The 25653-nt window shown below is 41.9% G+C and overlaps 1 protein-coding gene across 1 annotated transcript in view; it reads right to left on the reverse strand.

The window, feature by feature from the left end:
* Window positions 1-1229: 1229 nt before the first annotated feature.
* Window positions 1230-25653, reverse strand: part of lama4 (laminin, alpha 4) — a 38768-nt gene continuing 14344 nt past the window's right edge. The window contains exons 8-40 of the mRNA XM_069657667.1: window positions 25484-25567; window positions 25242-25393; window positions 24864-24974; window positions 24624-24735; window positions 24297-24461; window positions 23864-24057; window positions 19478-19594; window positions 18793-18941; window positions 17666-17807; window positions 17486-17579; window positions 17283-17399; window positions 16127-16312; window positions 15832-15971; window positions 15470-15634; window positions 13260-13405; window positions 12091-12253; window positions 11867-12000; window positions 11237-11408; window positions 10960-11091; window positions 10721-10863; window positions 10084-10213; window positions 9702-9839; window positions 9447-9580; window positions 8405-8569; window positions 7631-7784; window positions 7116-7309; window positions 6796-6985; window positions 6541-6696; window positions 4406-4565; window positions 3753-3880; window positions 3558-3651; window positions 1906-2025; window positions 1230-1822 (exon numbers count right to left, since the gene is read on the reverse strand). Of these exons, the coding sequence (XP_069513768.1) occupies window positions 1677-1822; window positions 1906-2025; window positions 3558-3651; window positions 3753-3880; window positions 4406-4565; window positions 6541-6696; window positions 6796-6985; window positions 7116-7309; window positions 7631-7784; window positions 8405-8569; window positions 9447-9580; window positions 9702-9839; window positions 10084-10213; window positions 10721-10863; window positions 10960-11091; window positions 11237-11408; window positions 11867-12000; window positions 12091-12253; window positions 13260-13405; window positions 15470-15634; window positions 15832-15971; window positions 16127-16312; window positions 17283-17399; window positions 17486-17579; window positions 17666-17807; window positions 18793-18941; window positions 19478-19594; window positions 23864-24057; window positions 24297-24461; window positions 24624-24735; window positions 24864-24974; window positions 25242-25393; window positions 25484-25567 (4727 nt within the window). The 3' untranslated portion in view covers window positions 1230-1676. The remainder of the gene's footprint in view (window positions 1823-1905; window positions 2026-3557; window positions 3652-3752; window positions 3881-4405; window positions 4566-6540; window positions 6697-6795; window positions 6986-7115; window positions 7310-7630; window positions 7785-8404; window positions 8570-9446; window positions 9581-9701; window positions 9840-10083; window positions 10214-10720; window positions 10864-10959; window positions 11092-11236; window positions 11409-11866; window positions 12001-12090; window positions 12254-13259; window positions 13406-15469; window positions 15635-15831; window positions 15972-16126; window positions 16313-17282; window positions 17400-17485; window positions 17580-17665; window positions 17808-18792; window positions 18942-19477; window positions 19595-23863; window positions 24058-24296; window positions 24462-24623; window positions 24736-24863; window positions 24975-25241; window positions 25394-25483; window positions 25568-25653) is intronic.

The raw sequence follows: 25653 nt of genomic DNA on the forward strand, positions 1-25653 counted from the left end.
CACACTTTTGTGCAGCTCTTTGCGTGTGTAAATGAAAGACATGTCAAAACTAAGCAACGAGGAACAAAAGAGAAGATGTTTTGCAGTGTTACTATTAATTACTTACTGCATGAAAAATAGTTACCATGGCGTAATTTTGTTTACAAATGTGTGAATAAATGCTTATTTAAGACACAACTTATGTACAAAAATACCCTTTATGCAATGTAGTATAGCAGGGTTGTGTGAAGTTGCAGTGTAAAAAGTTACACATACTGATTAACAAGTGTTGGAGTTTTGTGACATAGAAAATGAATAACTCTAAATAATCACAGTAGTAATTCACTACATGTTGTCACTTACAGGTATACTTATTTGCCTTTTTCCCCATCATGTCCATGCTTCCTTTGTTTACATTTAGGTTTTTGTTTACTTGACTTTATTGACTACTACATCAAGATACAAACATTTGTTTACATTTAGAGGGTGACGAACAAAGCAGACAAACATGAGATTGAATTTTCTGGTTCAGCAGTTAAAGATTTTAAGATAAGTTCCTGGATATCTTCATGAAAATACTAAAAACAAAACAATATGGGGTAGTGAATGATTTTGTGATCCTCTTTCTTAAGACATCTTAGCTAAAGCAGGGAAGCTGTTTAAAACCTTAAAGTTTCAGACTCATCACAGCTTTTTCTCCATCCAATCATGTGACGCAATGCATGAAAGGGTTAACTCGTTCCTCAGTAAGTTATACACTGACTTGAGCAAAGTAGTCTGCATACATTTTGGTGGGGCTCCAGAGCTGAGGCTGTTGGACATAACAGACAGATGTAGTTGTGGCTGGAAAGTTTGTGTAAAAAAACACCAAAAGTCAAGATTAATGTTTTTGTTTTTATCTCAAGAAAATATATTATCATAAGAATATATTTTGACTGAAGAGGCACTTTGAATTAGATGGAAAAAGTAGGCTTTGTCATATAATTTAACCTCTCATAGTTGTTTTTTTCACTCACCTGTTACTACTAAGTTTGAAACATTCCCTTAATACACAGTGGAGGGCACTGTTTCCACGTTTACCTCAAGTAGAAATCCATGAAAGATTTTAAAACAGGAATACAATTGAGTCCATCTTCTTGAATAAATAAAACATCTTTATGATTGGTATGGAAGATGGCTGGTTCAAAACTGTACTTCATATTCTAAAAAAATCATTCATCGAAAACACAGTACAAAAAGTTTATGTGGGTGTAAAATGTTTTTAATTCATCAAATAAAACAGTAAAAAAGGAAAGTTCTGAGCATGATGATGTACAAAAACTGTGCCACTGAGATAAAGTTAAATGGTGGAACATAAAATGATCTAAAATGAAATGTGTCTTTCATATTATGCACAGTAAGAATAATTAAAGTCTAAATAATGAAAACACTTTAGGGTGTTTAAAGTGGTTCTGAATCTTCTGAAATGAGGGGCTTCTTTTCTGATCATTTTCATTTGGAGGAATTTGGTCGTGTTCTCAGCACAAGACAATTTCATGTAAAATAATAAACAACAAAAGACGAATTAAAGTGAAAGACAAAAAACACAGAACAAAGGGTGAAAAGAAAAGTGACGATACTTCTCTTAATGATTATGTTTAACAGACAGAGAGTCTTTAATGATTTTGGTCAGTGCTATGTTGGGGTTTGGGACGGTTTCATGCAGCTGGACAGGTTCCAACGCCGACAGCTCCACTGACCAGAACAGCTTTACTGAAGCTCACTTGGCTGTTGTTGATGGTCAGGTTCCTCATGCAGCCCACGTAGGCCTTCCTGGTGGCGATGTTCTCTGGGAGGAACAGATCTGAAAGGAGGAAGAGTGCATAGCATCATTAGAGAGGTGTAACGCTGGAAAAGCAGAAGAACATCACACGTGACCAGGCTCACCTGGAGCTCCACCGATGAACACTGGCTTCCTGGTGTCTGTGGAGCTGGGATTCAGAGGGCCCACCACATGGTTGACCTCAGAGTCCACATCCAGCTGGACAACATTGGCATCCCGGATCACTGAGATCAAACAGGACAGAATGGATCAGCTGAGACAGAAAGCTACTATTCAAGCTGTTTTATAAAGAAATCAAAGCACTGTCAATTCCTCTTCATTTCTTATCTCCTTAGTCTAGTTGTGTAAAAAGTTTTCAGACACTTAAAGGGGAATTTGAATAAGGGCCATATTTCAAAGACCCCCTCAAGTTTTTAACCTCGTAGCATATGAAAAACACCACATGGAGATGTTTACAAGACATATCAGGGACAACATCAGCAGTCATCTCCATGGCTGGGCCTGTCTGCTTTTAAACTGCAGTGTACCAAGGACAGGCTGAACAACACGTTTTCAGATTGGCAGGTTTGAGACGTCACAAACCTAAGGAGCCGATCCTGTTAATGGACGGGGTGACGCTATGCAAATCATTATGTGTAACCTATGGCAACCACTTTGGCGATGCGCGAGCCAGCTGTAACCATCATTGTTATTTTTGCAAACTCACTACTGACTACTAACGTTAACGTTACTACTACTAATGACTACATTTCAAGCTAGCTAAGTTTCAACAAGTTGCCACTAAACGATGGCAGAGACGTGTTTTGTTTGACGGAGGGGGCGGGTGGAAATGTGCATAGTGGGCGGGGACTATGCAGATTCATGTCTTGGGAGGATTTTTACAAGGTAATTAAATGTATGTTGCAGAAAAAACATATCTGACACAAATGATTATTTCAAGCAGCATTTTATATGTCTAAAAACATGACTGGAGCTGCTCTTTAACATGTTTTGGTGTGTGATCGCTGCCAGCAATTGTGCCCCATAAAAGAAAGTCCACTAAAAGTGTTTGTTTTTAGTTATTTGAAGTGTCTGACAGCATCAAGCAAAGGATCCCTGCAGAGATAGACCTTTTTGCCAAAGTGTATTATAGCTAGAAACAGATGTAACAACACTTTCACAAGAGCTGCCAGACTCCATTGAAAAAACACTAATTTTACCTTGCACAACATGGGAGTTGTTAGTGCACCGCTGCCTCAACTGGTTTCTTAGCTTGAATTGTCTCCTTTGGTGTTTTAAATAGTTAGCTTGAATCGACTTCAACACACATAACACTTATTAACTTATTGTGGCAGCAGTAGGCCGGCATCCGTCGTGTTTTGCAAGGTAAAATTACTGTCTTGGTGCCATTGAAGAGAACGATGTTACGGCTGTTTAGAGTGAAAAAAATAATACATCTCCGCTTACAGATAGGTCTATCTCTGTAGGGAGCCTCTCTGTCTCTGTCAGATACTTGGAATTACAATCTGAGCCTCAGTTGCAGCCTTAACCGCTCTTTGTTGTCTAAAGCAATCTACTGGAGCAATTCTGAAACTGATCATTTCGACTTAAAATGTGTCAAAGTTTGGCCCAGGTAAAAAAAACTGTTGGAATTACCTCTCATAAAAGACATTAGATCTAAACAATAAATCATAACTATTGCACACTCCTCCGACTTTTTAGTATTCTTCTTCTTCATTTGTCTTTCAGAGGCCTTTGAGTGTTAGTAAAGTCTCACCGGTGATCCTGTGCCAGTGTCCATCACACACACCCTGCTTGGGTGACACCTTTGTGAGGAACTCGTGAGACCCATCGTTAACAACAACCACCACCTGCAAACAAACACACCAATGTTATATCCATATTATGGACAGGAGATGCATCCTCGACCTGAATGTGTAAAGTTTTCAGGATGGCTGAGACAATGTCCTACCTCCCCTTGATGAATGTACATAGTGAAGAAGCCCTCTGCTGTGCGAACATGCAATAGCACCCCAGACGCCACACGGGGGCGCACCTCCATCACCAGTTCGAACAACAGCCCGAGGTTAAATGATTCATCTGAAGAGGAGAAGCAGAGAGAGGATGATGAAGTGAGTTCTGGTACCTGTACCTCACTTTTTCACTACATTAATCAGCCGTGTTTCTCTGCGGGGCGTGCACGTGTGAAATTACTGGAGTCCTTCAACAGCTGCAGCCCAGTTCCAAAGTTAAAAGTGCTTAGGGCCTTCATACCCCCATACCCTCCTCTCCCCCTCAGCAGAGACACAGTTTCACCACAGCTGCACTGAGGGGATCATGTTCCCTCACCAGACCAAACTCTCCTCATGCACTCAGCGATGGTGAACAACCAGAGAGGTCTGAGAGTTTTCCAAATGAAATCTAATGATCTGTGTAATATAACAGATGTTCAGTTTGCAGAGTGTTGCAGCTCCTGCCAAATGTACATTGTGTTACATTTGGGGAAAAAAGGAAATCAACACTTTGCATACTTTGTATTATATAAAATGTAGAATGTTTTATTCTCCGCTGAAGGAAAAACAAACCTGCACTTTTTTCTTTTAAAAAAAACTACCAGACATGTACCTAGCAAAACATATCCTCCTTCCTCCGAGAAGTACGTTCCCTCCTCAGAGCGTCCCTCGAAGCACGGGGTGACCCCAAAAGTCTCTGCCTTGGAGGACAGCCACTGCCCATCAAGCTGAAGGTTCTTCAAACAGCCGGTAAAGCTGTGAGCAGAGTTTCTCTACAGGGACAGACATAAAAAAAACATATCAAAACTTCAGAGCTATACTTATGAGGAAGAAATGTTATCGTGCTAAAAAACATGCTAGAAGATCTCATTTATAAAGGTATATAACACACCCATGAACAAATCAATACATTATTGGTTTTTACTGTCCAGACAAAACATTGCAAAGATAATGTTAGTGTCCAGCTGGTTAATGTAGCAGAGCATGTGGCTCCATTTAATATTGCAGCTAAAGAGCAGAATTTTTTCCCTTTTACTCAGGTGTTAGGAGACACCATAACAGGGTTTTAGAGTAATACCTTTATTTAACTAGTAAATGTACTGCAACATGATCCTTGGCTGAAAATATGCTGATTTCTATCACCGACAGGCTCAGATGAGAAGTTTCTATCAACGTAATAGAAATAATCCTGATAAAGATACTGACCAATTTTAAAGACTACGATCCTTTTTAAAGACAGAGACAGGCATTACATCGTTCTCTTCAAAGCCTCCAGACCACAGACTGTATAAAAAGATGGACCACATGACAGCTCCCTAAAAGTGAAGCCAAACCCTCTCTATCGCCCCCTGCTGACTGGCTGCAGTATAGGTCATAAAGCCCGCCTCCTCCATGTTAACAGATGGGACATGAGTCAAACTATAAAATCAAAATACACGTCAAATACATTTTTCTCAAACATGGTTTGTGTCATTATCGTTAGTTATTATCATGCTGATTTATGGGGATTTAAGTGTTCATTTTTCTGACAAGTTTATTTTTAATTAGTTATTTGATGCTGTCAAAATGATGATTGACAGCTCTGTTGACAAATTCGGCTCCTGCAGACAATCTGTTCTGGATTAGCAGAGTGGAGGACGATCAGTGAGAGGAGACGTAACTAAGTTTCCATACCTGTGAACGTTAACCTCAGACCAACACAGAGAAGCTGTTCTGCTGTTAAACACGGGATCCTTGCTGCTTTTTCGGTAAGTTAAGTGTGTGTTTTGGTTACTGGAAGTGGCTACGGCGGCGCCACCCACTGATCTCTACTGCACAGACTCTGACTCCAAATGAGGTCACCATCGCAAGATGGCAGCGCCTATCACAGGGGCTATTTTGGCATCAATTTTGTACAATGGGAGCAGATGGAGACGCGTCGTCCATATATATATACAGTCATTGGTCCAGACTCTACTGACATAAACAGTTGTTTTGTCTGTTAGTTTGTTTGTGGTATGTGTTATATAAATATTGTGTGGATTGGAGCAAACCCTTTAAAACACAAAAGTAGCACAATAACAAACAAAGTAATCGATCAAGGCAGCAGTAGGCCAGCATGTCCTGCGTTCAATATGGAAAAATGACTATTTTTGTCAGTGGAGTCTGGTGGTTTGAGGGTGTTTTTGCTACGTAATTACTGTTTTTGTGAAAAAACAAAAACATCCTCTTTAATTAAAAGGTCTATCTCTGTAAGAATCCATTCTGTAATGTCATCAGACACTATAAATAACAATCTGAGCCTGTAGCAAAAACAAGCACGTTAGTGGACGTATTACAGTCAGGCTTTTTCGCGCAAGATGGTGAAGAAATCTACTGGAGCAATACCAAAACGTTTCTCTCCTATAACTCATTCAGACCCTAAAATATGTAACAGTACAGCCCACGTATAAAATTGCATTCACTAGGTGGACAAACATGATCCCAATGAGAGCTAGTGTTCTGTCGACTGGATGTGTTTCTGATGCTGCAAAGTGGGAAAAAAAACATCAATACTCCTTTGAAAAAAATCAGAGGATGCCTTCCTGTAGAGTTCTGGGGAGGGGAAGGGGTCACATGGTGGTTTCCTGCTGTCTGTGGGAACAGCAGTCTAAGCTGATGACTCCAAAGAGGTTTGTAAGAGATTACTATTTTAGTTAAACTGTGCTTAAATATTCATTTGATCTCTGCAGTGTTTGTTTTGAATGTCACGTGACCTTTAACCCGTACCTGAATATTCTTTTGTGCCCTCTCTGGAGGAACTCCTCCGATGTAGATGGGACTGCTGACATGCCAGGAGACATTGCTTCCCTTAGCTCTGTCTTCCAGCACTGTGAGCCCATCAATTATTAACCGGCCCATACTCCCATCACGGATAAAAATAACCTGCAGCAGGAGGAGAGAGGAGCTTGTCACTGCAGAAATTGTTGACACATAACTAAAAATGCATCCGCCCATGCATGCACGCAGACTGAGAGAACTTACATTGTGCCATGCGCCATCATTGTACTTCTCCTCGCTCCTCACTCTGACCCTTTGGTCTGCGACGTTGAAGGTGTACACGAGCTTCCCATGGGCCAGGAAGAGAGCCATGAAGTTGTCCTCTTGGGCGTCAGATACATAAAAGATGAGGCCAAAGGATGAGTGCGTCCTCAGGGACAGGGAGAAGTGGGACCTGGGAGGAAAAGGTGCATTCAGTCATGCGTGTAGACACAAAGAAAGCCTTGAAAGAGTACATGTGCAGAGTGAGCTTTAAAAAGACTTGACCTTGAGGTTGCTTATAAAGAGTTTTTCGTTTGACGTACCGCTCAGAGAGGGAGTCTGGGAGGTCTGTGTAGTGCTGCCTGCTGTTGGCGATGCCTCCGTAATGGAAGGCTTGGCGCGTTGCTCTGGGACTCGAGGAGAGGTAGCAGGGCTCGATGTTCAGCTCTGATGGCTCCTGGTCATCACTCTTCAGTTCCATCAGGCCCAGGGGGAGGCTGGACTGATCCCTGCTCACCTGTAAGACGGTGTATTGGATGTCAAGATGGCTCAAATCATTGCAACCAAAGGACAAAAGATGGATCCTCAAAAGGCCAGGGTGGATTCAGCATCTCCACAGGAAGCTCAAACACAGGAAAGACTGAAAAGACACTTGTCCCTCCAGATTTTCACTGATTATTCTCTTTTAACTTGCTGGAGGGAAACAAGAACAATTTGTTCGATTCCCTACATTTATACAGCTGACAAGTTGCAATCAGGAACACAGGAGTACAATATTATCCTTTCAACAAAAGCATTTGTGTCTTGTGAATATGGTGAATACACTGTTTTGTTGTACCTTCTGTGATTGGCTCTGTCTGCCTCTAGAAGTGTGGTCCCTGTTCCGTGACATCAGAGCAGCAGGGGGACGCTGGACGGGACAGTCCTGCAGGGAGGTCTGCACATTCTCTGTGTACCGCTGGAAGTCCTCAGGCTCAATGTCCCGGTCCTGCCTGCAGAAACAAGGAGGAGGTGTTACAGAAAGAGAGCTGCATGTGTCTCTAGCCAGTCCTTTCTCACTCCAAACTCATCAAAGACAACAGCTTGTTGGAACTATGCTTCAAAGTAGGACGATCTAGCTGCCCCTCTAACGCCATGTCTGGATGCTTTCGTCTAGTCTAGCTTATTGTTTGGTGTTCTGCTGAAGTCAGGGTTCTTAGTATGCAGAGTGTAAAGGGTCTGCTTTTATTGGTGGTCAGGGACGATGGACGACGGTAAACAAACACAGGACTTTCATCAATGAGACCAGAGTTTAATTCCTGTGTGAAACAAAAAGTCAAAGTTGACATCAAGAGCGCTGACTTGACAGCTTTATTTTGAAAGTCTAAACTCATGTTGCAAAACTAACCCAGGGGAGTACCTAGGAACTCATACTGTGAAGCTTAAGTCCACTGACCAAGCTGCCATATTTAAGAGTTGGGAGTGAGAACCTGTTGCCATAGCAACTCTGAGTTCTTAATTAACCACACACAGCTATATTTCTAAGTCCTTGGCTCTTGCAGAGGGAGAAGGAGTACAGTCATTACACCAAACAGAGCCAAATCCTCAATAAAAAAACAGCCACCAGATTTACCTGTTGATGTAGGCGTAGCTGATGCAGCCTGTGAAGTTCTTGAAGCTGCTGCTGGGAGACCCTCCGTAGTAGAAGGTCTGCACAGCAGAACCTGACGAGGATCTCGTTGCTGATGACGGACGTTTCTTCTCCTGCTTGTCTTTGTCGTCCACCAGCAGTGAATACCTGAGAACAGTTCAACCAGTCAGTCGCTCACTTCTGACACTCAACAGGGCACCTTATTTCCTGACTATCTTCTTACTGCACAAACCAGAACTATTACATCTGCTTACCAAATCAACTCTCAAAAATGTACCTTCACTCTTTCATGAGATGAACCTGATATATGTGCTAGAGCACTGGATGAGTTATATTTTGCTTTGACATAGATTTGGGAGATCTGCATTTGATAACATTTAGATTCTAGAGACGCAAGCTCTACTTTCATAGTGATAAGCTGGCTGTAATGTCCTGAGCCTGCAGCTTTGATCAGTGCAGTAGCACCTGTGGCAGACAACCAACAGACAAATGTCCTGTAATGTGTAAAGGCACTAGACAGGATGTAATGTTATACCGTCATATGACAAAAAATGTTCAATGTGCTACAGCACAATATATGTTACCTTATTATATAATGTGTAAAACTAATGCTGTGAGAAGATAAAATACTGAGAAATATTTCAATTAATTTGGGCAGAAAACTACAGATCATAATTTAATTTGGGTATTTGTAAACCTAGGCACATTTTTAGAAACATATTTTGGGGTCTAAATGACTTGTAGGTAGAAAAAGTTTTCCAGTTCATACAGTAGATGTCTTTAGCCCCTAGCCATGAATGAGCTGTCCCAGCTAGCAGGGAACGTTCCCATAACATTGTCTAACATTACCTACAAGTTCTAATTATGTTGGAAAGGAAACGTTTTAATCTAATATTCAAAGAACGTTTTAAGGATGTTTATAATTTCAGATAAAGTTCTTGTAACTTGATGAATAATTTTCTTTATTAATGTCTTTTGACTCAACTCAGCTGCGAGCAGAACAGCTGTAAGACTGGATACTCACTTCTGATTGTTCACTGAGGCCACCACGAAATGTGTCCTTCCATCACTGTACTGTTTCTTGTGTGATTTGACTCGTGTGCCTCTGCAGTTCAGCACCACTGCTCCGTTCTCCACAGAGATGCTGAACTCATCAGACTGAGGTGGGAGGAAAACAGATTTGTTTTTTACTTACCAGCACAAGAAAATAACAAACAAAACAAGTTAAATTCATGACGTTTTTTTTTGCACGTGTGTGTAAAGACAGATGAGCGTGTACCCCGTCACTGTGGTAGAACAGGAGTCCGCTGGGCTGCAGTGTTTTAAAGTTGAGTCCTCCCTCAAAGCTGTCGAAGGGTGAAATCTTGGCTGTGGATCCCAGGTAGCTCTCTCCAGTGAAGTAAGCTTTACGGGACATCTGTCACAATCAAAACACATCTCACTTTCATTTAACTCTCCGCTCAGCTTACAGCTCAGTCATCCTCAAATGGTTTTATTGATTGATTCATGTGAAAGCTGTTAGAACAGCCAATTATTCTCTCTCCATCCAGAGCACAGGATGGTGTTCGTGTGCAGATGTGTGTGACTGTCTAATCCACTCATCAGCCATATCACAGATGCAGCTCATTATCACTTTGCGTGCAGTTGCAGGGAGCACTTACAAATGACTCCTCGGGGCAGCCGCTGCTGATGCCGATGGTGCCGGGCTCCTCCAGCAGGTTGAAGTCTTTCTTCTGGAACTGGAATCCTTTCACGCAGCCTTTCAGGCCGATGACAGCAGACAGCTCAGGCCTGTGGTGATAAACGCACCGTTAACATCTTATGGTGAAACTCTGAGCTGCACAAGACAAGGTATCTATTTGAAAAACTTCATTTTTATGCAGCAAAATTTAGAGCCAGGAAGTGACTTTATTGGACAAGTAGGTGGAGCTGGAGAGGGCAGAGGGGGTAGCAAATACTACAGCTGAGCTAAGTTATCAGCTAAAGCTAGCTTGGTCAGCAAGGTGAATCCGTAGATAATGGTTAAAGATTTACAAGCTATTGCTATTGACTGGGAAAAAACATGTACTTGACCAGTTTTAAATGTTCAGAAGTCCCCAAAGTCCCTGTACTTTTGGAAAGTACACCACCCCCTGCAATGGGACTTTTGTGGGGTTAAATTTACGTCCCTGGAACTTAATTTAGACCTGGGTCCCAATGGTTAACTGTTCCTTAATAGCTTACTTGTCCCTCGGGAGAGTTCCCGCGTTAAAACACAGCCCAATACTGTCTGTTTGGTTGTTCATAGATTGAACTCACCTGGACTTGAGGATGCTGGAGGGAGCCCCACCTATGTAGATATCTGCGAAAGGCAGGGTGGTTTTGGGATTCTCCAAAGATTTAATGTGACTCTTGTCCACCAGTAGGATCACCTTCTTCGACTGATGGTAGATCACTGACACCTGTGGAAACCACATGACAGTTAAAGCAACAGCCGCCTCACTCAGAAGTTTAGGTTGAAGTTGAAATAAGCAGCTTGAGAAGAGGAATGAATCTACCTCATGGTAGCGTGCATCATTTATTTGCAGCTTTGGTAATTTATCGTCCAAAACCTGTGGCCCGCTGCTGAAGCCAAAGTCGTACATCAGGCGCAGGAAGCCGTTCTTTAACTCTAAGAGGAAGAACTTGTCCTGAACAGAAGATCACATTAGACACTGAACAACAGGAACAAAACATGCTGCTGCACTTTATCATTATCTCGACAAAGAAGTAGATGTTGTTGAATTAATGATAAGTTGTACTGTATATCTAATGCACAGTAAATGTGAAACTTACCTCGTTGACCATGAGGAAAAGGACCCCGTTGTTTGCCACAGTTCGCACTCCGATATCGAATCTTGTGACGACACCAAATTTGCCCCTCCTCTCGATGTTATTGATGAGAGCGTAGCCCGTTCCATCAAACAGGTAGCTGGTGATTCGACTCTGGGAAAAGGCCAACTTGTACCTGAAAGCAGGAGGAGAAATATCTTCTTATATTTAAAATGTTTTTCAACAGTCTGATCGATACATTCATAATGAGTTAACAGCTCAGATACATCCCTTGAACTTCAACAAGAAACTCATAACAGGCCACAGCAGACCCAGGACTACTGAATGCCAATTGTTTGTTTAATTTGATTTATCCCAAATATATTTGGTGGTCCACTAAGGTACAACAAAAGTTGAGAAAACCCAGAGTCAACTCCTTCATTGTTCATGAAGGTCTGTAATCAGCAGAGGTCTCCAAAACACACCCAAGAAAATGAAACCATTAAAAATAGGAATACAGTAGTTTCTCATCTGGGTTTTTCAGCTGGGCTTTGGTGGCTGTGAGCCGAGCTGTTGCTAAATTTAATTGAGTAGATTACTATCATTCTTAAATTATATTATGATATTCCGGTAAATCTGGCCATGCATGTGTACCTCGGGCACGGTGACGATGTAACTACATCCATTTTGTGAGTCTCTTTGAAGTTGTACAGACTGATCACGTCGTTGTTCAGCGAGCCCAACTCGATGCAGCCCACAAAAGGAGCCAGACTCAGAGGAGGTGGAAGCTAGTTTATAAAGAAAGGAGCACATCATTTAAAAGAACAGATGATTAAATGAGGATATTTGTACTAGGGGATATTTGTGAATGGCCTTACCCTAACGTTTGGTGGGACACCACCAACAAAGAACACAATGTCCTTGGGGTCGATGTCAAACAGCGAGTCGGTGCCTGGAGCTTCTCCTTTCTGGATGAACTTCTGCTCGTCTGTGGAGCTCTGGCTGGGGATGGTCAGGAAGACTTTTCCATGTCGGCCCAGCCTGCAAACAGAGAGCACAAAGGAGCATGAATCAATCAGTCTGGCTTAGGGAAACATACAACACACGAGACAACGGGCTTCATTTCTGTGTTCTAATCTCTCTTTTAATCTCTCGCTTCCTGATAAGCAAGTAGAAAATACACTTTAGTGATCGTTATTCAATCCAATCTAAATGTCTGTGTTAGTGTGAATTCTAATTTGTGAGAAGATTAAAGGAGCAGTTCGCCCCTGGAAAAAGCCACTGTCAGTCAAGGCTGGTGTTCTCTGTAATCGATAGAAGCAACAATATTTGAAGTTGGAGGCATAGCTTTTCATATAAATTTGTACAAACAGCTTGTGGTTTCACCCATTCTACATTCCTACAACACCCAGCGTGCATTGCGCCCCACCCTCTGAAAGGAACGGCCTAGCGAGAGACGCAGGAGTGATATACGTTTTCACTGCAGGCGATGGCTCAGAGCGGGACAGAATCTGAAATACTTCGAGAATATTCCGGTGGATCGTCTAAAATATCTTCAGGTCTGCAGTCTACATTTCAAACCTGATGATTGTGAACGAGACATGACATCGCAGGCAGGCGTCCGGGATTGAGGAAGTGTAGTTTAGCGAGCTCCCTGGCCTCCGCCAGATGACGTGTTTTACATAGTCTGGTGGAGGTTTCCCAGGCCCCATTGGAGAAGCGGATAGCGTCCTCCAAAGGCACAGAGCTAAATTGCATTTTTTTCCCTACCATAATAGCATTAGCTCCCCATGATAGCATGATAGGACTGAGGTTGAAAATCGGTGAACTGGCCCTTTAACAATGTTATTAAAGAAGTTGATCAGCAAGGCAAAACTGTTTAGATCAGACGTGGACGGACACCAGATTTTTTTCGCATTTGCCTCTCAGGGTTTCTGTACATTGCTCCACGTTGCAACTAACGGTCAGGCTCTCTCATTTATCGTACTTATCTTATTTGATTGCAGAAACTTAGAATTAACACCTTAAGTTCTGTAATGGATATTACCTCTCCACTTTGACGTAGTTGAAGACTGCGGGCCATTGGCTGACAGGCTTCGAACCCAGCGGGATCTCGACATCTTCACCTCCGAGGTTGTACACGTACACCAGGTTGTCATTCTTGATGGCCAGTCCCATGTAGTCTTTCCTGCCCTGTGACAGAAAACAGAAGAAGAAACTCAAATAGTTGCCTTTATTTCATGATATTTTACCTTAAGTATGGCGATTTCAACAAATTAACAGCCTTCATCTGTTAGTACACATATAATTCATGCTGAGGCCTTTGTTCCACACTGAAAAGCCTCAGACAAACACCCCTGCATAGATTACAGTGGCAGTGAAATCACCAAGGTGAAGAGAGGCCTCACATTGGGTCCCTGCTCTGTCTCTGCACCCAGTGGGCGGAGGCTAATGGTATTTATGTAAATGAACTCCAACTCTGAAGGCACATACATGCACTATTGTCACCAGCGTCTCTTAGAGACCCTTTGAAAGGAGCAACTGTGCGCTTTCAAAGCCTGTCATTCCTGCCTCCAAGATCACAACAAAGTTTTCAAAGCTGCTCCCTGCCTTTTATCTTTGCCCCGGGCCTCTGGGTGCAAGTTTGTGAAGTTTCAGCAGCAGCTCTGGGCCACATACCCACCCTCAAACCTCCTTGCAACACAGATTACTGATACATCAGGTAAGAGGTCCAGGGACTAGTTTACAAAGATATTTTAGAGCGGTCTGATGCAAGTTAGACCTTTGAATAAAAATAAACACAATACTTATAAGTCAAAAGAACTTGTAGCCTTTGTTGCATGTGACTTGCATAGCAGAAACTTCCAGAGCTGAAAAATAAAGTTAAAGCAGTAGTACCAAAACCGCAATTCATCAAGTGGCCACTCGAGGCTGGCTTTAAAAGCGAGTCAGTCCTTGAAGAAAATGCCCGACTTCACGGCAACAAATGAACATGATTACAGGTATAAGAACAGGTTTGGACTCTATGGCTCATTTCCATCCATACAGCTGTAGGAGGGGATACATCTTTATATCACTCACCCACTTAAGTCATATTAAGGACTAAAGTAATGCATGATAAGGAGCATGGCCGCTTTGAGTGACATGTGGCTGCTGCGATCGGTCTGTTAGGTGTTACCTCAGCTAATTCCAGTCACTGAATTCAACAACTCGTGTGGGTTTGTAGTGTTTGTAATTTTACAGAATTATCAGATAGATTCTCAGACTTGCTGTGCCGTTAATTGTACTAACTGATGTCAGAAAGTCTGTAGATTTTGCATAGCACTAATATGCAGATATTAGTGTCTGCACGTCTAATACATGGCTTGTTAGCTACTTCAGTGTTTCTCATATTTTGATTTTAACATTTCACAAGCTCTCTTAGCTAGCTCTTAGCTTTTTTGGTCCAATAAATTAGCAACTCCGGTCAGCTACAACCAAAAATAGCATACCATCTCAGCACTGTTATCGACTAGCCAGTAAGCCAGCAAATGACTAAGCCTTTGGACATAGACTGTATAACTGTTTAGCTTTGATAACTCATTGTTTGCTAACCCCTCGCTCCCCTCCAGCTTCACCCTCTTATTCAGATATGGTCACTTTGCGCTTGGAGAAAAAAAAATTAGATGAAGCCAAACCACGAGGCTTCAAATGGTCGTCCACAAACCATGTGTGAGATCACGATGGCTACATCAGCTTAACTTACAATAACAGGGATATTATTGGCCTGGTGCCGCCATTGTTTATCCCCCCAAACAGTGGCTGGGACAGAGACTGCACGCCGTGGCCAGATTCAGATTTCTACCTCTGAACATTTAACTCATCTTCTATCATGTTTCCTTCATGGACTTTTTGATGTTCCTGTCGTACCAGTTTTTTTAATTGCGACACTGTTGAAAAAATTTCTTTGTAGCTGTTGAATTCCAAGAGACAATAATTTTCTAAAAAAAAGCTGTTGGGTGCAGTTATTATGTCAGCCTTTTTTTACTTTGATGCACTCATGGATATATTGAACTATAATTCAGCCTAAGATAGTCATGAATTTAGACGTCTATCTGAAGTCTGACACTTTAGATTTGTTAGCTACATGTGCTTTCCTCATTGTTGCCCACAAGTGCTTTTACTCGTGTAATGACTCCCATCTGTATCCACTCAGCATTCCTCCTGGTAGTCTTTAGTTTAATGGCAACGTACGATAAAAGCACACAAATTCCTCACATTTCTGTCTCCCAGGTACAGGATGAAACGGTCCTCTATGGGATCCTTGTCAGGGTCCACTCTGATGAACAGGCTGATGGACGTCACAGTCTTCAGTTCCTCCAGGTTGCTGTGAGGATGAACCTCTACTGAGGACTGACCGTTAAACTTCATGGACACTTGGACCTGTTGTAGAAAAGAAAGCATCATTAGTTAGAGCTTCTGGTCAGGTCAACACAAGGAGTTTTTATCTGAACTCATCGGTTAAAAAAAGGAACTTGGAGAAAGATTATGCATTATCATTTTAAAAAAAGGCTGCTTGTAAATAGAAACCTGCTTTGACTGTCTTAAATTGACCTTATTGTCCAAACTGAAGCACTCACCTTCTTGGCCACGCTCCTGGCCTGGGCTATGAGCTCCCTGATCCTCATGATGTTGGTGGTCACGTTGTTGACGGGCTTCTTCTCCTCGACCACCTTCAGCTTGTCCAGCAGCGCAGGAACGAGTCCATTCAGGCTCTCCACTGGAAAGAAAGAAACAAGAACACAAACAGGACATGAAACACAAGCAAACTTTAGTTGAGTTTATATGGTATGAAAAATGATGATTTCCCAAAGAGGCTTTTTAAACCATCCAAGATATGTATGTGTTGTTGTGACGAGGCGGCAGTAACGATACCTGCTTCCCCTGCAGACTTGACGGCCTGTTCGTAAGCCTCTGTGGAGTACTCGTTGTTTCTCATGTTGCTGGCCCACTCCTCCACCTTGCTGCTGAGTGGGGTGACAGTTTGTAGAACCTCTGCCGAGCGGTTCAGAGTCCCTTCGGCCACCTCCAGGGTGAACTCCAGGCGCTGTGGTGTCCTGTCTGGAGATACAAGGGTGATTATTGAGTGAGCCTAACTTGACAAAACACCGGTGGAGGGAGGCGCCCACTTGCTGACTCTGTTGATGTGCGGCCTCTTGCTGCCCATCTAACTACAAGTTTAAGTTGTGTGGGGCATTAAAAGCCATGTGGTAGGGTAGGAAGTATTGGCTTAGAGTTAGGGTCACCCTGCTCCCTCTTCTCTCCTCTCTTCCCTCATAAAAATGAGGGAGTAGGGGGAGGCAGAGCGTACAGCCTGATCCAGCGGGGGTGAATGCTATCCCCCGACAGGACACTTCACCCTGGCTCTGCCTTCCCTGTCTTCTTTCGAACACACCTCTCTCTACAAACTCTTCTCTCTACCCTTCTCTCTCTATTGTTCTCTTTTGTGTTTAATACATTATCGTAGTATCACCGTTGTAAGTACCTGGAGCTTGCATGGCGGAGCCTGGGTGAAGTTGGCAGTGCTGCTTGGGTTGCAGGGTCATGTGGTAGGTTAAGTATAAGCATTGGGATGAGGGCACAAGGGGAGGGGTTTCTTCACTGAGCGCTTACCCTTATCATTAGGGCACATGTATCTTGTGTTTTATTCAAATAAAAAAAGAAAAGATAAAATTGATTTTGATAAAATTGTTCATAAAACATATCTTTTTACCTTTCTCATTCCCTGATAATAAAAGTACGTCAGGAAAAGTTATTCCTGATGTACTTGTTGCATCTCTTGTTTCTCCATTTTGACTTTTGGATGCAATTTGTCATGACAACGATAAAATATAGATGTACTTATCAGGTGGAATTGTAGACGACACTTTGCGGATCTGCCACCTGCTGGTTGGGACATGGTACTACAACATAAATTGTTCATAATGGCTCTCAAATATTTGGCCACTACAGTGGAAGCTGTGCAGAAACAGCTACACGCTCTGTCTGTACTGTTTTGTATAAATAACATAATAAAGTATTGAGGTCTTACCTGCATGGATTCCACTGATGTCCTCGACTATTTCTGCAAGCTTCTTGGTGTTTTTCTCCATCGTCTCTTTGGTCTCCTCGATGTATTTCAGCTGTTCAGCCACCTCAGCTTCAACCTCTGTGACCGAGAGACACAGACTGTTAGAGGGACACATGACCAATGACCTACCGTCACTAACGTCTCAATATGTGGAAGCCCCATACCTTTCTGTTCCGAATGCAATGACACAGACTCCTTGAAAACATTCTTGCTCTGTGTGACAAGGTATCCAAGCTGTGCATTGATCCCCGTGGTGGCCTGAAACACAGAAAGTGTAATAAAGCTACGGATGTCGACTCTTATAACAGTGAATGTACGCTGTGTGTCTCTGTGATGTAACTTACATCTTCAGCTCTCTGGGCTAAGTTGAGGGTGGTGATGGAGGTGATGTTGGCATCGTCGATGTACTTCACGATGTTGTTGTAGACGTTGGCAGCACTTATGGCTCTCTGCACAAAGCCGTTGGCGTCGCTCTCTCTCAGATCCCTGGAGGAGACAGGATGATGGATGTTACAGTCTTATTTGATTGTTTCTATATTTGCACATAATAGCATCAAAAATGCTCTTGGAAAACATATTACATTTAAGCTGCACTAATCAATATTTCCTTAAGGAAAATTGATCAAATCACAGCAACTCTTCAGTTCTATTCATACCTGCATGCATTTAAGCATCATCTCACTGCTTTGGTCTGTTCTGTCTGGTGTATTCCCACCGCTCTAATGTCAGGCAGCAGCAGGAGGCTGTGATCTACTGTCACGTCTTCATACTACTACTTACTTTCATACTCCTGCCCGATATTAGGTTATCATTACATCTAATATGTTGTTTCTGCTGCTGCCTTCTATACGTATACATACTGTAATTAACATACTGTATTCATTTGACACTTTTAGCATTGCACCTTATTTATACTGCACTATTTCATACTGCTAAATGTTGCTGCTATTACCCATGTATGTCACTTGAGATTGTCATTTATGTCACTTTAATGTCACACAGTTGTGTATACCTCTTATTTTTTATTTTATTTTGTCTCTATTTCTATTTCTATTTGTACTTGTGCTGTTGCAAAAACTGAATTCCCTCTCTGGGGATCAATAAAGTACTATCTGATCTCATCTGTAAAAGCTTTGATAAACCCGCTGTAGGCCTAAACTAAGAGTCCAACACTGAATGGCAGAATGAAAAAGTGGACTTAAATATGACTCCTAATAAATGCTAATGTCTCATTCATGTGTTTTCAACTTGTTCCACTGCCCCCGTGTGTCTGAAGAAAATAAGGAATGATGCAGCTTTTATTTTTTAAAAATATTTTTGTATTTCCACATATTGAAATATAATCATGGCTCACTAGGACACTTGGAAAGCCACTTTTTAACCTGTCTGCAGTAAAAATGATGTTGTTTTTGCTCTCTACCTGGCTCTGATTGGTGGTAAGTAATAATATAACGAGATAATTGTGTCTCACTCCTCCAGCTCGTTGGCCTTTCTCTCCAGCTCCTCGGCGTGCTCGTCCGCCCTCTGCACCAGATCTCTGTCAGCCAGCGACAGACGCTCAGTCTTCTCCATCAGCTTCTGGCTGGCACCATCGATCGCCGCGTGGTACTGGGTCACGTTCTGTGTGCACATGCAAAGGCACAGAAACACATTTCCATAAACATTTATATTATTGTATATATTAAACTGCCTTGCATCAATGTCCCATTGTCTGAATCCTTGTGCCTTGTGATAACTCAAAGTCCACACCCACCCACACACATACACACATCTGAGCTAACTTTGTTACCTCAGGATGATTGCGATCCCCCACAGAGTAACTCGATAGAGAGCAACTGGACTAAAAGTGGAGAGTTGTTTGAGAACGAGGTTTATTCAATCTCCAGCAATCCACAAATTGCTTCCAAATCCAATTGGCTGGTTTTAGAATCTGACACAGGCTGCGTCTCAGGAATCCATTTCATGAATAAATTCAATGTAGGCCCTGAGATATTGCAGCCTGATATCATAGTCTATTAGATTATGAAACATACTCCCTCATTCAGTGAGCCAAAAAGAAACCTGAGCATCATTGGACATCAGGGACCCACAGATGATTTCATTCCCCACCCTAACTTATGAAACCAGCAGGGTCCAGACTGTCGTGTAGGCCTCACCTGCACTAAAGCATCCATGCCAGCCACAGCCCTCTCTGTTTCAGAGAGGAAGCCTTGCGCTGTATCCAGTGTGTCGTTGACAGCAGTGCGGTCCTCTGCCAGCCTCTGCTGCTTCGCCTGGAACCACAAGGAAATACAAATTATACAAGTAAGAACAATTCAAGCTTCAAAACTTATTCAAATATGTATCATTATTCCTTGCTTAGTTAGATGCACTACAGCTGGTTATGAAGTGAGAGGAGGAGGGGTCCTCCAGCTCTGAATTTCACTTAGGGACATGTAATGTAATGAAACTTGTAATGACATTACCATCAGTAGTAAAGCGAATAAGAGCATTTGCAAAAATGACAAATTATCAAGATAGGATAGAAAAAGACATGATACGATGCAATGCAATACAATCTGATACAATGCAAAATAATGTGATTAAGGTTTGATGTGATACGATACAATATGATACGATACGATGTGATACGATACGTTTTGATATTATGTGATGTGATACGATACGTTGTGATATGATACGTTGTGATATGATATGTTGTGATACGATACGTTGTGATACGATACGTTGTGATACGATACGTTGTGATATTATGTGATGTGATACGATACGTTGTGATACGATACGTTGTGATACGATATGTTGTGATATGATACATTGTGATGCGATAAGTTGTGATATTATGTGATGTGATATGATACGTTGTGATACGATACGTTGTGATACGATACGTTGTGATACGATACGTTTTGATATTATGTGATGTGATACGATACGTTTTGATATTATGTGATGTGATACGATACGTTGTGATACGATACGTTTTGATATTATGTGATGTGATACGATACGTTTTGATATTATGTGATGTGATACGATACGTTGTGATACGATACGTTGTGATATGATACGTTGTGATACGATACGTTTTGATATTATGTGATGTGATACGATACGTTGTGATATGATACGTTGTGATACGATACGTTGTGATACGATACGTTTTGATATTATGTGATGTGATACGATACGTTTTGATATTATGTGATGTGATACGATACGTTTTGATATTATGTGATGTGATACGATACGTTGTGATACGATACGTTGTGATATGATACGTTGTGATATTATGTGATGTGATACGATACGTTTTGATATTATGTGATGTGATACGATACGTTTTGATATTATGTGATGTGATACGATACGTTGTGATATGATACGTTGTGATACGATACGTTTTGATATTATGTGATGTGATACGATACGTTTTGATATTATGTGATGTGATACGATACGTTTTGATATTATGTGATGTGATACGATACGTTGTGATATGATACGTTGTGATATGATACGTTTTGATATTATGTGATGTGATACGATACGTTGTGATATGATACGTTGTGATACGATACGTTTTGATATTATGTGATGTGATACGATACGTTTTGATATTATGTGATGTGATACGATACGTTGTGATACGATACGTTTTGATATTATGTGATGTGATACGATACGTTGTGATACGATACGTCTTAATATTATGTGATGTGATACGATACGTTGTGATACGATACGTTTTGATATTATGTGATGTGATACGATACGTTGTGATATGATACGTTGTGATACGATACGTTTTGATATTATGTGATGTGATACGATACGTTTTGATATTATGTGATGTGATATGATACGTTGTGATATGATACGTTGTGATACGATACGTTTTGATATTATGTGATGTGATACGATACGTTTTGATATTATGTGATGTGATACGATACGTTGTGATACGATACGTTTTGATATTATCTGATGTGATACGATACGTTGTGATACGATACGTCTTAATATTATGTGATGTGATACGATACGTTTTGATATTATGTGATGTGATACGATACGTTGTGATATGATACGTTGTGATATGATACGTTTTGATATTATGTGATGTGATACGATACGTTGTGATATGATACGATGTGATACGATACGTTGTGATACGATACCTTGTGATACGATACCTTGTGATACGATACCTTGTGATATGATAGTGTCAGCCATCCAATTTGGGCAACAAAGCCAAAAATGTTTCATGCTGAAGAACTGCCTGGATAATTATTTTAGAATATAACTAGTTATATTAAAATACACTTCAAGATATACAAAGCAGTATTTTTAAATACTGTACATCTTAAGAAATGTCGTGCACGGTTGACTTCCAAAACAGTACAAATTTCACGATACCGTATATATACATTTTGTCCATTTAATTTAGTGCCTTTCAATATTATTTTTTAGTACAGCTTAATAAGCAGGTTCATATTGTATGAAATGTTTGTGGTTGATGTAGATAAGTCTTTACAGTATCCACACCCCACCTTTAATTTGCCTGCATGACTGAGTATGGCACAATGAAGAGACCGTTTGATTGGCTGTGTTAACCCAGCAGTGTGCACACTGTGTCTGCTGCTGGGGTCGACCGGTCTGTGCTGAGGCGAGGAAGAGCCCCAGATTAGGAGAGAGGCTCCGTGTTTGGATAGTGCACCATTCATTGCATTGATTTACAGCAGAGGACCTGATCATGGAGATTCCCACTCTTGATAACACACGCGCACACAAATACAAAAACACACACACATAGTCACAGAGAGGATTCAGCTGCAGCTGTTCTGCTGGACAGTAGACTCGTAAGGTCAGCCAGGGTATGACGACAATCGCCAACTTTTAGCATCCAAATTCCAACCGTGTGTAATTTTACACAGCGATAAATCCAAACATTCTGGGAAATCCGGTTTATTAAGTCTGGTATGAGCAACCTTTTGTTTTTGCGTATTTTAACTCATAAATTACAAATCATTGTATTCACATTACTGCCAGCCCTTTCCAGTGTTAGGATGTTTACATGTATGAAAGTATCCTTCCCATCAGGCACTGCAGTATGAACACGGACATTCAAACATTTAAACAGACACTGCAGGTAATAAATCACATTGAGCACAATATTTTTTAGTTAATTATTATCTGTATTTGTGTTTCCTTGTTTGTATTGTGGGACAGTTATATTTGTTCGTGTTTGTTTATGCAGCTCTCTTGGCCAGGTCACTCTTTAAAAAAACAATTTCAGCCTCTTCGACCGGGTAACTTTTGTAACTTCAGAGTTAAAATGAACTCTCTCTTTAACGAACAAAAACCAGTCTGAGCTTTACCGTCGTCGAGCCATTTAGCCTACTCATGCTGCCCTTTTCTCCTCTTAGCTTCCTCCATCAGCGTCCTCTTCAGTCTCTGGAGTCTTCTGGGAATATTCCGCTTAGACAGGTAATGACAGAAGTTTAACCTCCGGGCTTTCTGCCAGATAGAGCAGCGCCATAAAGTGTTAGACACTTGTGGGAGATCAAATCAGCTCCTCTGAAGTACCATAGTGCAAGTACACTGGAGGCAGTGAGTGTAGGAAGTGAGACTACTTCTCAGCTGATGTATTACCTCAGTAACCACTTTCCTAGTGAGTCAACAGCTTGCTCCATTTTTGGAGTCTGAAGTGGAAGTCCCCCAGCAAGTCCACTGATTACAGTGATTCCAATGAAATGAATATATTTCTCTACTATTAAGCTGTTTTTATTATCTGTATGACTGGATCTATAGAGTTATATCAACTTCATATGCTATTATATCATCATGGCTGTATTAAGTTAGATATACAGTAATGCCTCATGCCTACAGTTGGATAGTGTATGTCTGCATACACAGTGCGACATCATTCCTATCTATCATATGGACTGAATAAGGTTTGCTTTGCAGTCTAAAAGCTTGTCAAGGTTTGGTTTTCTGTGAGGGAGAGATTCTACTCTAAATATTAATAATAAAGTGTGCTGGCTGTCTCTGCAGATGAAGCCTGTCTCTGTGAGTAGGCTCTGGATATTATCATGCAGTGTAGCTTCTCCCCCTGTGCAGGCCTCCTCCTAATGTAACAGTCCAAAGCTCCCACACATGGTTCTGTGTTTCTGTTCTCAACACTTAAATACCACAAGTAATAAATGTCTCTGACGTGCCTGGCAAACAACAACCAGCTCTCTCTCTCTCACAGCCTCCTGGAACGGTGCAGTGCACCCTAAAGATAGGCTCTTCTTGTTAATGTTAATGCACGATACCTGGGAGGGATTGAGCAAAAGTCTGCATTGTTACAAACATCGTGAGAGGAGATAAATCAGACAGCATACTCCCTCACAGCAGAGGAAGGGCCACAAGCTCTTTCACTTGATTGTTTACTGGTTCATTTTACAATCAAATGCAGAATAAGAAGGGAGTGCTGTGGGAGAGCTGAGAGAGCAGAAGGGAAATCAGCAGGAGACGGGGTGTTCATGGGAAATCACCTGATTCCTCTGAAACTTCAGGATGTTGGCTCTGTTCATGTTCTCCGTCTCCTGAACGCTGCTGGCTGCTTTGTGGAGGAAGCCCTGAGCGTCCGACAGCTTGGAGGTGAAGCGGGACAGGATCTCCCTGACGGGTGGGAGGCGGCCGTCTGTGCTCATCAACTTCTTCTCCAACTGACGGATTCGCCTCAGCACTGGAAATTAGAAACACGAGGCATTACTTAACATCATTAGTGCCACATTTGAGTTACTCAGGACTTCGCACTGTGCCCATTCGTCTGTATCTATGTGTAATTTGCATCCAAATGTTTTTGTTACACAGCAAAAAGACTTAATTTGGGAGTTTTGGTATTTTTAATGAGTATTTTTAACTAGAAATAATCAGCATGTCGAGTCACTTTCTGCCTGCTTTGTAAACTGTTGTAAATCTTACAGTCATGAGCTTCAGTCGACTCGTCAGTGGCGATGGGCTCTCGTGGGGACAAATCGAGCGTCCTCATCCAGGCCACCATACCCTGGGCTGCCTCTGAGTTACGTCTAACCACCTCTGGATCCACGTCCTGATGGACGCTGTACAGCTCCCAGTCTTGGATCATCTCTGTGAACAAACATTAACACTTGTAGATGAGTTAGGAACCAGATATATAAGTCACCCAGAGAGCAAGTTTAGTCCAGTAAGACAACTTCATCACTGCAGGAAACAGGCGAGACACTTAGAGGGGAACAGTCTGAGTTGCACTCGAGAAGAGACTTGTTGTACCTTCAATGCGCACATTGAGCTCAGTGAGGTTTGTGTTGAGCTGCTCAGCCAGAGTGAAGGTCTCCAGTGTGTCGTTATCCAGCTTGTTCCCCAGAGACTCCACCACACTCTCCTGGAAAACCACAACACAAAAACTAATCAATGACACCAATCGATCAGGCGCTTCTAAAGCCTTTAAATCCCACTGACTTCCTTTAAATGATAAATGTGCTTTAAAAGAAAGATGATGGCTTTGCTGACCGATTCCCCCAGCTGTTTGATATCCAGAACCACAGTGTCCGTCGCCTCCTCCAGGTCCCCGGCCTGGGTCTTCATCACTGACGACTTGTTCTTCCAGCCTTGAAACTGAGTCTGGGAGCAAAGAAAGTATGTTCATTTACCACACAAGCACATTATAACACATTAAGATGAATGTAAAAGCTTAGGTCAACGTCCTCCGTCTGAGTCTACTGACATTACAGAAAAGATCCCTACAGAGATTGACTCTTTGCAGTCATTACATCCTGTCTTGAAGGGCTGCAGCAATCTTCTCGTTATAAGTTATTACGACCAAAAGTATATTGAAACAGGGCCCAGGTTAGATATCTGAATTTCCTGTGCAGTGTTGTGTGTATGAACCTGCAGGCGATGAGCTGTGTAGTTGTAGTATTTGAGTCTGTCGTTGGCAGCAGCACCAGTTGAGATGTTCAACACTCCAACTTTCAGCTCGTCCAGAGTCTTATTGGACAGCCGCAAGTCCCCCATCAGGTGCCAGATGCACTCATCACAACCTGAGACCACAAAAGACAAGTGTCATGTTTGTCTTCTCAGACTGAATTCTGCTGTGGGGTCGTCTCTTTTACTGCTGTTGTTACACTTACTGATGTTGCACAAGTTGACCGTTGCAGCCTCGGGCAGGCACTCTCCTGTGTGCATGTCACAGTGTCCGCTCTCACAGTCACACTCTGTGGAAAAACAGGTGCAGAAGCTTCATCACAGAGAGTAAAACTGCACATCAGCCTGAAGCTTCATCAGCTACAAACAGATCAAC

Source organism: Semicossyphus pulcher, unplaced genomic scaffold, assembly GCF_022749685.1.
Source record: "Semicossyphus pulcher isolate SPU_LCO1_2020_fin unplaced genomic scaffold, fSemPul1.0.p SCAF_11, whole genome shotgun sequence".
NCBI classification, from domain to species: domain Eukaryota; kingdom Metazoa; phylum Chordata; class Actinopteri; order Labriformes; family Labridae; genus Semicossyphus; species Semicossyphus pulcher.